We start from the raw sequence: 13,761 nt of genomic DNA, 5'->3' as shown, positions 1-13,761 counted from the left end.
TAAAGAGACTTAGAATGGTAGTAAATATTCTTTGAAAAGGTACCGGTTACTCCCATCTAAAATATTCAACATAGAATTTAGGCTTTTGTAACAAAATAATGTGTTCTGAAGCTAATGATAGCATATGGGTATTATCATCTGCTGTCATCTGGTACTGACACTATGGGATTCCTGTCCAGAGACTCACAACCAGTTAAGGAGTGTATCAACATCAGGGCTATATCCCACTATGTGTAGGCCAAGCAAAGTTATTTAATACCCAAATGCAGTTTGCCTATTTAAGCACCACCAACAATACACAAAGCTGCAACCACAGCATTACACAGCACACAGCAGGGCCTAATGACAAGATTCACCGGAAGTTGATCCAGGATGTTGGTTTACTCTCAAGAAAATATAGCCAGAATTTGGGAGTCGAGCGGATGAGTACAATACGTGCTGAGAAGACACTGGGAACAGACAGCACCTCGAGACTACAAGTCCCAGCATATCTAGTCAGACAGACAGTGCTGGGAATTCTGGTACCACCATAGCAGAACATATAAGCATCATGAATTCATGGGCTGGTGATTTTATCCTTAAAAATTCACATATCATCTGGATGCTCTCTGTATTGTTCTGTGCTAGCTGGATGCACTATGTACAGTATAGCTGTCACTAGAATACTGTCAGTACTGTATTGCAGTCATTAGAATGCTCTTTATATTGTTTCTGGTCAGTTCAGATGCTCTTCCTGGCAGCCAATGGGATGCTCAATGCACAATATAGCGATCAGTGGATGATCAATGTATTGTATGGGATACAGTCATACGGTTGAGCCTTCTTAGGTCGACGTGCATTGGGTCGACCACTAAAGGTTGAAAGGGCTTAGGTCAATACCTGAAATAGGTCGACATGGCTAAGGTCGGCAGGGTTGGAAGGTAGACCTTTTGGAATGTCGACCTTTTGACTGTCAACATTGCCATTGCCGACCTAAATGCTTGTGTCGACCTTCCAACCCTGTCAGCCTAAGCCATGTCGATCTAAGCCCTGTCGACCTTCAGTGATCAATCCAATGCATGTTGACCTAAATTGGGTCACTCTAGTGATCATCCTGTCTACAGTTACGTCAGGGACCATATACCTGGTGATTCTGGCTAGAATTGCCCAGTGTGTACGTGGGCTTATGAGTACATGATTGCAGCATTTTATTAAGTGTTGTTTTAAATATTATGTGGATATGGAGTCGGTGTTACTCTTATATTTGGCAACAGAGGGCTGCAGATATTCCTAGAGTAAAATAGTGCGCACAGGTTACCACCCTACCCCCTTTCTATTGTGCTTAATTATTAGTGTTGACAGAATATTGACAAGCAGGTATTTTTAATCATACAGTATGTTTAGAGTGATTTATCGCCAAGTTATCCGAGCACTCGGGTTTTAGTTGTAAATGACAGTAATTTATTCACCATGATCCGCCTAAAATCATATTATGAAATAACATGCAGCTGCTGATGGTGAAATGGAGAGAGAGTAATGAACAATGATTCAAAGTAATTAGCTGCTGTAACAAGAGAGAATCCAAACATATATCCCCAATATTATTACTTCATGTATCCTGTAATCAGCCTTAATAAAGTCACAAGGTTCCCTAACAACAACATCACCTTGTGTGGGTGGAACAGCTTGAAGTTTTGCAGGATGAATGAAGTATGGCTTCAAGTCTCTGACCGTATAGATGCCAACAACGGGTGAATAGCCAAATGGCCGGTTATCAAGGACTTTAAGTACGATGGGGGGCAGATAGTGCTCTTCTCCTGGGAGGTCCTTCAGGAAAGAAAAGATGGGTGAAATTTAATAGGATGAGAGATTCAGAAATTGAGAGATTTGGTAAGAAATCTCCAGTTTTTTTAAAGCGGCAATGAATTTGAAGTGTAAATTATTGCCGTTTAAAAAAAAAAAAAAAAAACCTAGAGAGTTCTTACCAAATCGCTCACTTTCAGAATCTCTCATCCTATTAAATTTCACCCGATGGGTTAGATATGTTTCCATGGAAAAAAAAATGAAATGAGAAAAATAATATTAATATTTATCAAACCTAATAATCTGGTGGGACTGCCATGCTATGGAATCCTATCCTTATGTAACCCTCCTATTATCCCTATAGATTGTAAGCTTGCGAGCAGGGCCCTTCTACCTCTATGTCAGTCTGTTACTACCCAGTTTGTTTTATCACTGTTTCTAATTGTAAAGCGCAATGGAATATGCTGCGCTATTTAAGAAACTGCAAATAAATAAATAATACTAAACAGGACAAGTGGAGGTGTTGCCAGCAGCAACCAATCAGAAAAATCTAGCTATCATTTATCTAGTGCGGTTCATAAAATGACAGCGAAAATATAGCTGAATAGAAAACAATGCAACGTGACCACTTTAGAAGGTTTGATACATTTCCCCTAAGGCTCTTAAGACTGGTACACACTATTATAATAATAATATTAATAATAATAATAATAATAATAATAATAACAATTTATTGTCACTACAACATTAAAAAAATGTAAAGTGAAATTCACAAGGAAGAAAAGAAGAGAAGAAAGAAATACTCACAATTCATATACCACAACTCAAACACAAAATAACAGATGGGAACAAACTGTTCCGCAACCGACTAGCATGGCAACTCAAGCACCTGTAACGTTTCCCAGAGGGCAACAGGGAGAAAAGAGAATAGCAGGGATGACTAGGGTCTAGAATAATTTTTTTAGCCTTCGCTTTTCAGCGGCGCTAACTATCCTGTCTAGGTATCTCCGATCAGAGCACTTAGAATTTCCATACCATACCGCAATGGCATAAATCAACCGACTTTCGATTACGCAGCAGTAAAAGTTCATAAGTATAGGCCTAGATAGGCCAGCTGCCCGTAATCTTTGCAGAAAAAAAAGGCGTTTCCAAGTGTCATTGCGGTATGTGTGGACCAGGACAGATCTTCCGAAAACGTAATACCCAAAAATTTAGTATTAGTAACCCTCTCCACCTCTTCACCATTTAACACCAACGGGTTGATAGTCGACCTTCTCGATCTTCTAAAGTCAATAACCACCTCCTTAGTCTTTTTACCATTTAGGAGTAGGTTATTAACCTCACCCCATTCAATGAATTGCTGCACCTCTGACCTATAGCTATCTTCCTTTCCCCCACTGATCAAACCCACCACTGTAGTATCGTCAGCAAATTTGACAATGAGGTTGGACTCTGAATTTGAAAAACAATCTGAAGTGTACAAAGAGTACTAAAAAGGACTCAGAACACACCCTTGAGGGAAACCTATGTTTAGGACAAGTTCTGATGAGGAAGAAGAACCCGCCCTAACTGACGATTCGTCAAAAAGTCCAACAGCCAGTCACAGATGGGAGGATTTTAACCTATCTCCCGAAGCTTCTCGATCCATACCGCAGGCACAACAGTATTAAAAGCAGAGCTATAGTCCACAAATATTAATCTAACATAGGAGTATTTAGTTTCTAAATGACAGAGAATCCTATGAAGGACAGTAAGAGCAGCATCCTCGGGGGATCTATTTGACCTATACGCAAACTGATAACAATCAAATTCCGCCGGGATGACACCCTTTAGGTGATACATGACCACTCTCTCAAAACACTTCATAACTAAGGAAGTGAGGGCAATCGGGCGGAAGTCGTTCAAACAAGATACTCCCGCCGATTTAGGGACAGGAATAATTGTAGTGACTTTAAAACATTGTGGAACAACACAATATGCTAGTGATAAATTAAAAATCTTCGTAAAAATTCCTGCTAATTGGTCAGCTCAGGCACATAAGACCCTGCCTGGAATGCCATCTGGGCCAGGGGCTTTCCTAACATTAGTTTGCTGTAGGCACAACCTGACTTCCGATGCTGATAATTCCAATGGGAAATCTGACCGCTTAAGGATTTTAACTGCAGGAATCAAATTCTCCTCCTCAAACCTGGCATAAAATTGATTTAACTTATCCGCAGAAGGCCCATTAGATTTACATAAACCAGGATTGGAACCACTGCCGTTTGTAATATGTTTAATTCCCTGCCACATTGCTCTAGCATCCCCAGATTCTTTAAAATGGCCTTCTATTTTTGCCAAATAGGCCTTTTTTGCCAACCGGATGCCCCTCTTCAGATTAGAACGGGCAACTGTATATGCTGCTGTGTCTTTAGATTTAAATGCCCCATCTCTTGATTTTAACAGGGAACGAACCTCACTGTTCATCCATGGCTTCTCATTAGAAAATAAACGTATTCTCTTTTCCCTAGTAGCACCCTCTATACAAAATTTGAGGTACATCAACACCATGGAAGCCAGTGAGTCTACATCAATGCTAGAACCACGAATTGCCTCCTGAACAAATAGGTCCCAATTTGTGCATTCCAGACACCCCTGCAGACTCAACAAAGCCCCCTCAGGCCAGACCGTAACATTCTTAATAACTGGCCTAGACTTCTTAAACACTGGTAGATATTTTGGGACTAGGAATAACGAAGAGTGGTCCGACTGCCCAATATGAGGACACAAAATAGTCTTGTAAGCGTCTCTGATGTTTGTATACACAATGGTCCAAGATGTTGTTGCCACGTGTCGGGACGCTCACATTTTTAACAAATTTTGGGAGTACCAACTTTAGATTAGCCTGATTAAAGTCACCGGCAACAATGAAGGCACACTCCGGATGGGCAGACAGTCATTTGGAGATAACATCGAACAAGGAGTCCAGTGCTATAGAAACACTGGCCTGGGGCGGAATGTATACTGCAGCTACAAAGACCACAGCGAACTCCAGGGGCAGGTAGAATGGTCTACACCTTATCACGATGAATTCCAAATCACTAGATGATATATAGAGTGTTTACACCCAATCTGCATGCCACACCCACATCGCTACTTCGCCCCCTGTATCACCAAGTGTGTATGCACCTGCCGATGCAGGGACCTGTCGCGTGTGATATCGGCCAGGTACACATAGCTCTATAAAGTGCAAATGCACCCACATAAAAACCACAGTGCAGCCATTAGCAAAGCCACCATTATAGTCACTGCACCCAAGCAAAAATGTATAATGTTTTTCAGGAGAGACAGACCATTCATTGATCCCAAATCAAGTCAAAATCTTTTATATTAATAAATATTAAATAGATTCAAATAAATATTAATATTTTCTATGTCAGAAAATTACTTGTTACCACCACCCAAATCTAAAAGTATGATTTTGTATGGAGTAGAAACAGTTACAATCAAAAAACAGACACTATTTTTTTTTTAACATCTACATTCCATTTGCTATGTCCCCTGGAGTCACATGGTACACTCTCTGTTTTACTTCTTTACTATAGCAAGTGCAAAGATATCCCAGCTAATATACAAAGGCACATGGTGCCCATGTTACATCTGCCCCATCTGCAAATGTTGCATAGTTTTGCCCAGTTACTTGCTTTATGTTTTACTTACAAACATGAATCAGGCCGACAGACAGAACCAATCGCACCTCATACAATCTCAAGCAGAACCTTACCACTAACAAATGCAGAATCTCGGTAGGGAAGTTGGGGTTCCTCTTGAAGTCATAAATGCGGCCCGTCTGAATACACTTCCCACTACACTCCACCAACAAGCTGGGACTCTGCACACTCATAAGCTGGAAGGTCTTCATGTTACGGATGCCCCATGCAAGAATCTACCAGAAAACACAGGAAATAGTTGTATCTGCTGTGTCAGACATCTTTTTTTGGTATTTTATCTGATACATTATACATACCTCAATATTCATGGGCTGGAGCGTTGGGCGAATCCCCTCTGGTACATTAAAGTTTCCATTTTCATTTGTTGGCAGAGGTGGAATTGAATCTAAATTTCCATTCTAATGAAGGATAAAAATACTTTGTGACAAGAGGAAATGCCCAGCTGTGATTACAGAAGTACCAGGCAATATGCTAATTGGTTGGGTGGTGAGTAGGAGGAAGGATTTTACCTTTTCATCCAATAGAAGCTCAAAGGCCACCAGCACCTTTACAGATGACATCTTTCCCCTTTTGATAGGGCGCCACTTCAGACGTGGGGGTATGCGTGTGTCAACATGAATATGTACAATGGGACGGCATAAACAATTACCCAGGAATTCATCTTTGCCCTAGGAACACAAATACAGCTGTTAAAATAATTTACATTAAGAACTTTTACATTTAAGTCTGCATTTCACCTGGTTTTCCTCAGCCACAGCACATTGTGGCAAATATATATCCAACGTCAAGTACTTCCAATTGTGGAATTCTGTAATCATGCACAGGTGAGTTCATCGATTCTGATAGGTCAGTAATTATCTCACCTGTTCCCACAGACAGACCTGGTAAATGAGGGTGAGAACCAATGCAACCTTCTATCACTTTTCCACTGAGTCCTGTGTTTGACTCAAGGTCCGGAACACAGTTCCAAACAGGGTCAGACCCATGACAGCCCCATTTCCACCATGGCACCGATCTGGGTTATTCCTGGATCAGCACCTTTCACACTGCACACAGGCACAATATGAGAAAAACCGAGCATGGGCATACTTCTTTTCATAGCTGACGATTGGCTGTGCATGCAGTGGTCCTCTTCAATGGAGTGCCTGTGAGTGACACGCATGGCAGACAAGGGTTCAGTGTAAATGGGGTTGACCCTGGAATAATGGTGCTAAGGTGCAGTGTAAACGGGGTCTGACCTGGTATGGAACAGTATCCAGAAACCCAAGTCTGACCTGGGTTTTTGGTGGAAAAGTGGTATTATCAGTTGTCATGTTTTGGTGGTATCAGTTGTCACTTTTTAATGTACTTTTTGCAAATAGTTTTGTGGAAACCTCCACAGGTACTGCAAAAAGGCACTGCAAATTGGATTTTACAATTCTTGTGCAATGCATGTGAGTTTAATGAACGGAGTTTACTTTTGCTAAATGGATTGAGCCCTTAACATAAAAATGATCAGGCTGATCTACCAACTAAGCAATCATTTTTTAGAAATATCCACTTATATACCTAAACTAACCTGGAGGCCACCTGATAGTATAAAATGTGTTGTTTTTTTGGAAAGTTACAGCTGTTCATAATATATTGTTCTAACTCCCATAATAATGAATTAATTACCCGAAGAGCCTTTTTAAAAATCTCCATGGTGACACAGGGGGGCTCCTCCAACACAGACTGGGGCTCACCATAGATGATTATATCACAGAACAGAAGTGTCTGGTCCCACACAGTAGAGCTACGGAAGACCTCAGAGTGCTGACTGTATTGTAGAAAGCACACCTGGGCGTACAGATCTAAAAAGACAGACATTGATACAAAAAATTTGGCTGTAATATTTATTATTATTATCTTTTCTTTTTAAAGGCGCCACATAGTTTCCATAGCGCCAATGTGAGTGTGTGTCACCAACTAGCCCGGCTAGTGCTGATGGTGCATGCTAGAAGCCAGACACAGAACATTGGCTCCCCCTCTCCCTCCCTCTCAGTGTGAAGCTCCACCCCCCCCCCCCAAAGGAGGCATTGAAAAGCTGAAAGAAGAGGGAAGACTCTAGGAGCCGTAACAAAAGCAGTAAGTGATATTTATTATGTATGTGTAGATTTTGTGTCATTTGTATTAATATTCTAATTAGTTTAGACCTACAGCATTGTCCCATTACATTGAGATCCCAACAATGCTTCACACACTTAAGCTGGGTAGACACTGGCCAATTGTATCATGGGTGCATCAGCAGGTGTGTACCCCAATATGTCTCTGATTGACAGACGTATCACATTGGCCCTGCAGCACAGTTGATTTCCAATATATTTCAGTTTTGTACGCAAAGCCTTTCCTCTCACACTAACATATACGATCTATGACTATTTAAACTATATAAAAAATACAAAGAATATATGAGAAATATCTTCTTTTCAGTATTCTAATCATTTTTATAGTCACAACTCTGAAGTTAAATGTCTATGGCAAGTGAGGAATAGTGATTAATGAAAACCCCATTACATGTACTACCCTCCCTGACCTGAAGAGCTGCCTCCACCTGCGGAGGGAAGACCTCGGACACTGAATAAGTAACAGCGAAGCTGGTAATACGTGGGACCTGGAAGGGAACATATAATAGTAACATCATTCATTAAACTACACATTTTAACTATGTTCTATAGCCCTATTTATCTATGTACATACACTTACCTGGGCACAGGCAGTATATGAGAGGGCTGTTATGTCTAAGGTCTCCTTTGGGTGCATCTTTTGTCTCTTTGTTACTGTTGAGCTTGTCTACATCTAACTCCTGAGAGAGAAACAGCAGTGGAGTGACATGGTGTGTACAGTACAGGGCAGATATTCAATATGCTGTGCCCCTGTGGCAGAACTTGTGATTTTTTGGCCCAGGTGCAAAAATATAATTTGGGCCACACTCACCACCCCAACCCTAGTACACCATATGCCACACAGTAGTGGGTGGCAGAAGTGGCCCCTTATTTCTCAGGGGCCCCAGTGCAATGCACCTGCTGCATCAATGGTAGCTCCACCTCTGATGTGCCTGTGAACTGGGCCTTACACAAAAAGGGAATAAGAATGCAGTACCAGCAAATAAGGGCCTGATACGGAGTGCACGGAGCCCGTGTGTAAGTCAGTATACCTCTACACCACTGCAACACTCCTATACGTATGCTTGGTCTTATAGCCATCATCAGTATCAGTGCAGTGGTACCGCTGCTCACACCAGATCAGTTCTGAAATCTGCTGTATTGTTGGCTGCACCTAACTCTGCATTGCCTAAAACTCTCCTAGCACTCTCCTGTGTGCTAACACCCCATTACCAGCCACCTCTGCCCCTCCAGTCACAAGTGGAGATGCGTATAACTCAGAATGGCCCATATATAATGCAAGGTCCAGTTGCAAAATTGACTTCTGTTCAAAGCCCCAAAATGAGAAAATTTGGCATCTTACACTTGATCCTTCTAGTGAAAATATGACAGATGACATGGACTGGTCTGAGGGAACCATTACTCTTCTCCAGCAGCTTCTCCTGAAGATGTCATTAGGATTCTGTTTCAGGTGAAACTTCCACTCAGCTGCTGGGGCATATTCCCAGCGTGAGAGGTCTGCTGTTTCTGAATGCTGCAGACAAAGCCAGAGTAAGTCAGGCAGTAATATTCAGCACTGTGGACTCTACTATATATATATATATATATATATATATATATATATATATATATATATATATATATATATATATATATATATATATATAACTGCTAATAAATATCAAACACTCATGGAAATCATCAATAGCAGCTGGACCTACCGGGTCTAAGAGGGAAGTGACATTAGAGTCAGAGATTTGTGAGCTGACATTCCGCTGTCTTTTGCATTTCCAGTGCCTCCTACGAAGAGTGTGGTCTGTCTTCTCTTCCGCAACCCAAGGTGTGCTGGGCCCAGAACCATATTCCCACCCTTTTCATACAAAAAAGGGATTAAAAAAAATCAGAAGAGGAAAAAATGTAAATCATATGTCAGGAAACAAACAATAACCGTATTTTAACATGGAAGCTTGATATTGACTAAAAATAAACTAAAAGAAACTGGACAAAGAGAGACAAAAGCCTGAAGAACTATTAATAGCATATGTATCAATTGTCATTTAGCCCCGCCTTGTAACCCCCCCCCACCCACACACACACACACACAAACACACACACACACACCAGGTAAGAAGATGTAACTCCTGGCAATGATCATGTAACTCCTGGCATCGAGCAAGAAACCCCTGGCAACAAGCATGCCATTCCTGACAACGAGAATGTAACTCCTGGTAACGAGCATGTAGGTAAGCGGCAATTATGTGCCATAATATGTAACAGGCATTAGGGTGTGTGGCATATGTAATATGCATTATGGTGTGTTGCATATATGTAATAGGCATTTCTGTTTGTTGTATAATATGTAATGGGAATTATGGTGTGTGGCATAATGGACATTTCTGCGCATGTGCTGGATGCGTGTGGCCACGGCGAACAAATTGGTCGCTGGGTGCTTGCAACCATCCTTGCAAATGGAGGGCCAGTTCATTAGCATATGGGAACACCCAGCTTTTATTGGGCATTCCTCATGCTAATGGACAGATGACGTGGGTGCGGGGGGCGGGCAGTTGACATCCCCAGATGTCAGCTGCCTGCCCTATTCCCTCAGAATGTGCACGCAGATCTAAGGTTGCTCTGAGCAACCTTTACTATGCGTTCATGTTCCACATCATAATGTGGGTGTTCCCCCGCAGGCTGCGAATGGATGTTTATGTAAAATGCAGTGTGAATGTACACAGTGGGCCGGTTTACCGACTTTCGCAAAGTGTGATCTGGTTAACTCGCAAGAATGCAAATTCTCATACGAGCGAATCAACCAGAATATTCTCCAATATGTAATAGGTATTACGGTGTGTTGTATAATATGTAAAAGGCATTACGGTGTATAGTATAATATTTATTAGGCATTACGGTGTATAGTATAATATGTAATAGGCATTACGGTGTGTGGCAAAATATGTAGTGGTCATTACGATGTGTGGTATAATATGTAATGTGCATTGCCTTGTGTGACCATGGCCCTTATTCTGGTTCACTCGCAAAGGTAAATTCCTTCTCAAATGGACACAACCATGTGCACTGCAGGTGGGGCAGATGTAACTTGTGCAGAGAGAATTAGATTTGGGTGGGGTTTGGACTTCAAACTGATATCTATATTGCAGTGTATATGCCCCACCTGCAGTGCACCTGGTTTTGTCTATTTGAGAAGGAATTTGCCTTTGTGAGTGAACCAGAATAAGCGCCAATGTGTAATGGGCTATTAAAACCTATATTTTAATAAACCAGTAGATAATGTAGTAGTTACACTGTATTCGTCACCTGCTTAACCATGCAACAGGTTACCCCTGGCAACTACAGCCCGATACAGAGCAGAGCTTCTCCATTCACTGAGGTAACAGTGGGAATGGTTGAAAAACACATTAGCATATGACTAGAAGCTGCTGACTCTATTGTACAGATTCCTTACAAGATTAACCTTTTCACTGCTATATAAGAAATAAGCCTTTACACTTTATATGCTGTATGACCAATGCAGCCGCACAGCTATTTAAACATGCTATTCAAATGCATCAGCGTATGAGTCTCTCAATGAGAGTTTAGGCAATGAATATATCTTTATAACTTTAGGTTTACCATTGATACACTAACTATACCAATCAATATACAAATTGCTTATGGTTAAAGCTGATGTTGCATCTAAAATGCTGATACCATGATAAAGAAATAATACACGCAGACATTGGTTATGTGGAGATCAGGGATCCGACCCTGTGCCTTATATATTGAAGTCTGAAGTAGACTCAGGGGGATACAGTGTAAAAAAAAAAAATATATATATATATATATAAACTATAGAATAGTACAGTACAGCTTATACATGGAATAGAGACATTACTACAATGGGTATAAATGCAGGTACCGCTAACACACAAGAACTAGCAGTATAAGGAATAGCAATTACCGTCAAGAGGAAGCAGAGACCACGATCGGATAAGAATCCCCCAAGCTCTTGGGAATGTGTTCTGGCTAGATCACATATGTGAGCTCAGCGATCCCGGGTTTAGGCTTTTAAAGCAAAGGGGTGTGGGTTTGAACAGGATGGTCATTGGGTAAAGGAAAGGGGCTTGGGCAACTCTTCATTGGCTCTCAGCTTCACGGGGACGTCTTCCTGTTCATGAGAGTATCGTCTGAGCCATGCAGTCTTTTGTCTTGGGGAAAAGGGGAAAACCGGTTTCTACTGGATCATAGTTTATTGTTCCTTTGTTTTAGTGTCTTCAAATGTTGAATCAGGAGATAACACAGACTATATATCTCTAAGGTCATGTATAGTGATTGTTTCACTATACTGACCTTTGCGACTGTTGACGGTAATTGTAACAAGTTAAATCAAAACTACACACAAACATAAAGAGACAAAAGGGGACATATCATTATGAATTTACCATTAATGTTTCACGTCCGACCTTGGTAGTTATGTTTAAGCTAATAAGACGCAAATGTCGTACTGGAATTGGGCAGAGGGCGGTCGTAATACCTTAATGGGGTAGAGATGCAATTTCGACTTCCACAGGGCATAACAGTGTGCATAATTCTGGTGCAGTGTTTCTATGGGGCTCTACCTGGCGCAGTGTGTGTGGTGTAATGTGCAACGCCCCTTCCGCATGCCCTACATTTTTGCCTATAGTCCAAATTGTAAGGAAAGTCAAAATCGCACAGTGTTAAGGGGGCTTGCGATAGCGATGCGTGACCCCACACGTTCAGTATCACAAGTAGAAATAGACTGAGCAGCGGTATATATCGCCAATGCTTTAGCCTTGCCTGTCACTGATGTAGTAATCCTGCCTACTGTATTCTGGCCCCGCCCATTGTTGCTTTGGTGCCACCTACATGAGACCACTTCCAGAAATTTTACAGGGCCATTTTTAGTCTCTAATATGCCCCTGTATGGAGGGATGGTGCTGGAGAGATGGAGGGACCGATGACACTGGAAGACGCAAGGAGGGATGGCGCTGGAGAGACACATGGTGGTGGTGGGGGAGTGAGTTCCACCACCTCTCGAGGACCACTTTAAGCCCTGTACAAGGGTAATACATGTTAGCTAGAGTCCCACCTGGAGCATATGCTCTGAAGGAGGAATCATTATGTTCTTAGTGTACATGTTCCTGGAGGCATCATGTACAGACACTGTTCCAATGTTCCCCGGTGATACACAGTAATTGTTTTACATTTTTTATTAACAAACGTTTTATAAAACAATGGACTTACCCAAGCAATCTACACCATCACTGTGCTCCACTTTCCAGGCTTCTACAAAGTGCCAGCCCTCAGGACACACTGTCTCATCCATGGACGGGTGTTTGGCTCCGCTCTGTGCAAAAGTGTGTGAGAACTAAGCCAGGAACAGGGAATAGTTGACACAAAGACAATAGTATACTATGTGGACAAAAGTGATTAGACTCCCCCGCACAAGCCAAATGGTGTGCTCCTGCAGCTGACCCGTGTTCGTGAAGGTATAAAATGGGTAGTTGGCACTGATCAAATCATTTTCATAATAAATGGCTTGCCGGAAGGATCCAACAAAGTTTTAAAAGGGGATCATCGCAGGCTGCTCGATCGGAGGTATGCATGTGATAAGCATTGCCAATGGTAGGAAGGCCACTAAATCCAATGTGTCTTTTTCATAAATGCATGGAATGGTCATTGCAGGAATGCACCTCACCCTGGGAGACCCCAAAGTTGCAACCTTGGGACGAGAGAGTGCTATAAAAGCTGTGAAAAAACATGGTTAGTCCCATGCATACCACTGCACACAAGTTCCAAATGGCCAATAACGAGTTGGTTTTTATAAGTACACTGCGAAGGGAGGACCATGGTTTTGGATATTATAGGCACGAAGCTGCTCATAAACCTCTAATTGCAAAGAAGAACAAAACCCAGAGCTTACAATGGTTTAAAGAGTGCAAAAACTGGACAGTAAGACTATGGTGGTGATTATATGGAGTGATGAATCACCATAAAAACTTTTTAGATCACATGGACATGTTTGGGTTTGCCGATTGCCAGGAGAACCTTTTGATGCCAGCATTTACAGCGGTGATATTATGCTGTGGTGCGGTTTCAGCTGGTTTAGCATGGGTCCACAAGCTGTA

The 13,761-nt window shown here is 41.7% G+C and overlaps 1 protein-coding gene across 6 annotated transcripts in view; it reads right to left on the bottom strand.

Moving 5' to 3' along the window:
• The window catches only part of FER1L5 (fer-1 like family member 5), a 101,972-nt gene that overhangs the window by 22,792 nt on the left and 65,419 nt on the right, over positions 1–13,761 (bottom strand). For 5 of the 6 annotated variants that reach the window (XR_014473569.1, XM_083184602.1, XM_083184605.1 and 2 more), the window contains exons 28-37: positions 12,878–12,980; positions 9,337–9,485; positions 8,979–9,149; positions 8,217–8,316; positions 8,047–8,124; positions 7,149–7,324; positions 6,002–6,160; positions 5,789–5,890; positions 5,546–5,707; positions 1,647–1,806 (exon numbers count right to left, since the gene is read on the bottom strand). Coding sequence is in view for 5 of the 6 variants with exons in the window: in XM_083184602.1 (XP_083040728.1) it covers positions 1,647–1,806; positions 5,546–5,707; positions 5,789–5,890; positions 6,002–6,160; positions 7,149–7,324; positions 8,047–8,124; positions 8,217–8,316; positions 8,979–9,149; positions 9,337–9,485; positions 12,878–12,980 (1,360 nt within the window). In the remaining variant the exon portion in view is untranslated. The remainder of the gene's footprint in view (positions 1–1,646; positions 1,807–5,545; positions 5,708–5,788; positions 5,891–6,001; positions 6,161–7,148; positions 7,325–8,046; positions 8,125–8,216; positions 8,317–8,978; positions 9,150–9,336; positions 9,486–12,877; positions 12,981–13,761) is intronic. The other variant, XM_083184606.1, reaches the window with a different exon arrangement.

This window comes from Crinia signifera, chromosome 4 (assembly GCF_055691185.1).
Source record: "Crinia signifera chromosome 4, ASM5569118v1, whole genome shotgun sequence".
NCBI lineage: Eukaryota > Metazoa > Chordata > Amphibia > Anura > Myobatrachidae > Crinia > Crinia signifera.
Note: the sequence above shows the minus strand (reverse complement) of the source record. Positions and strands in the feature narration are given on the sequence as shown.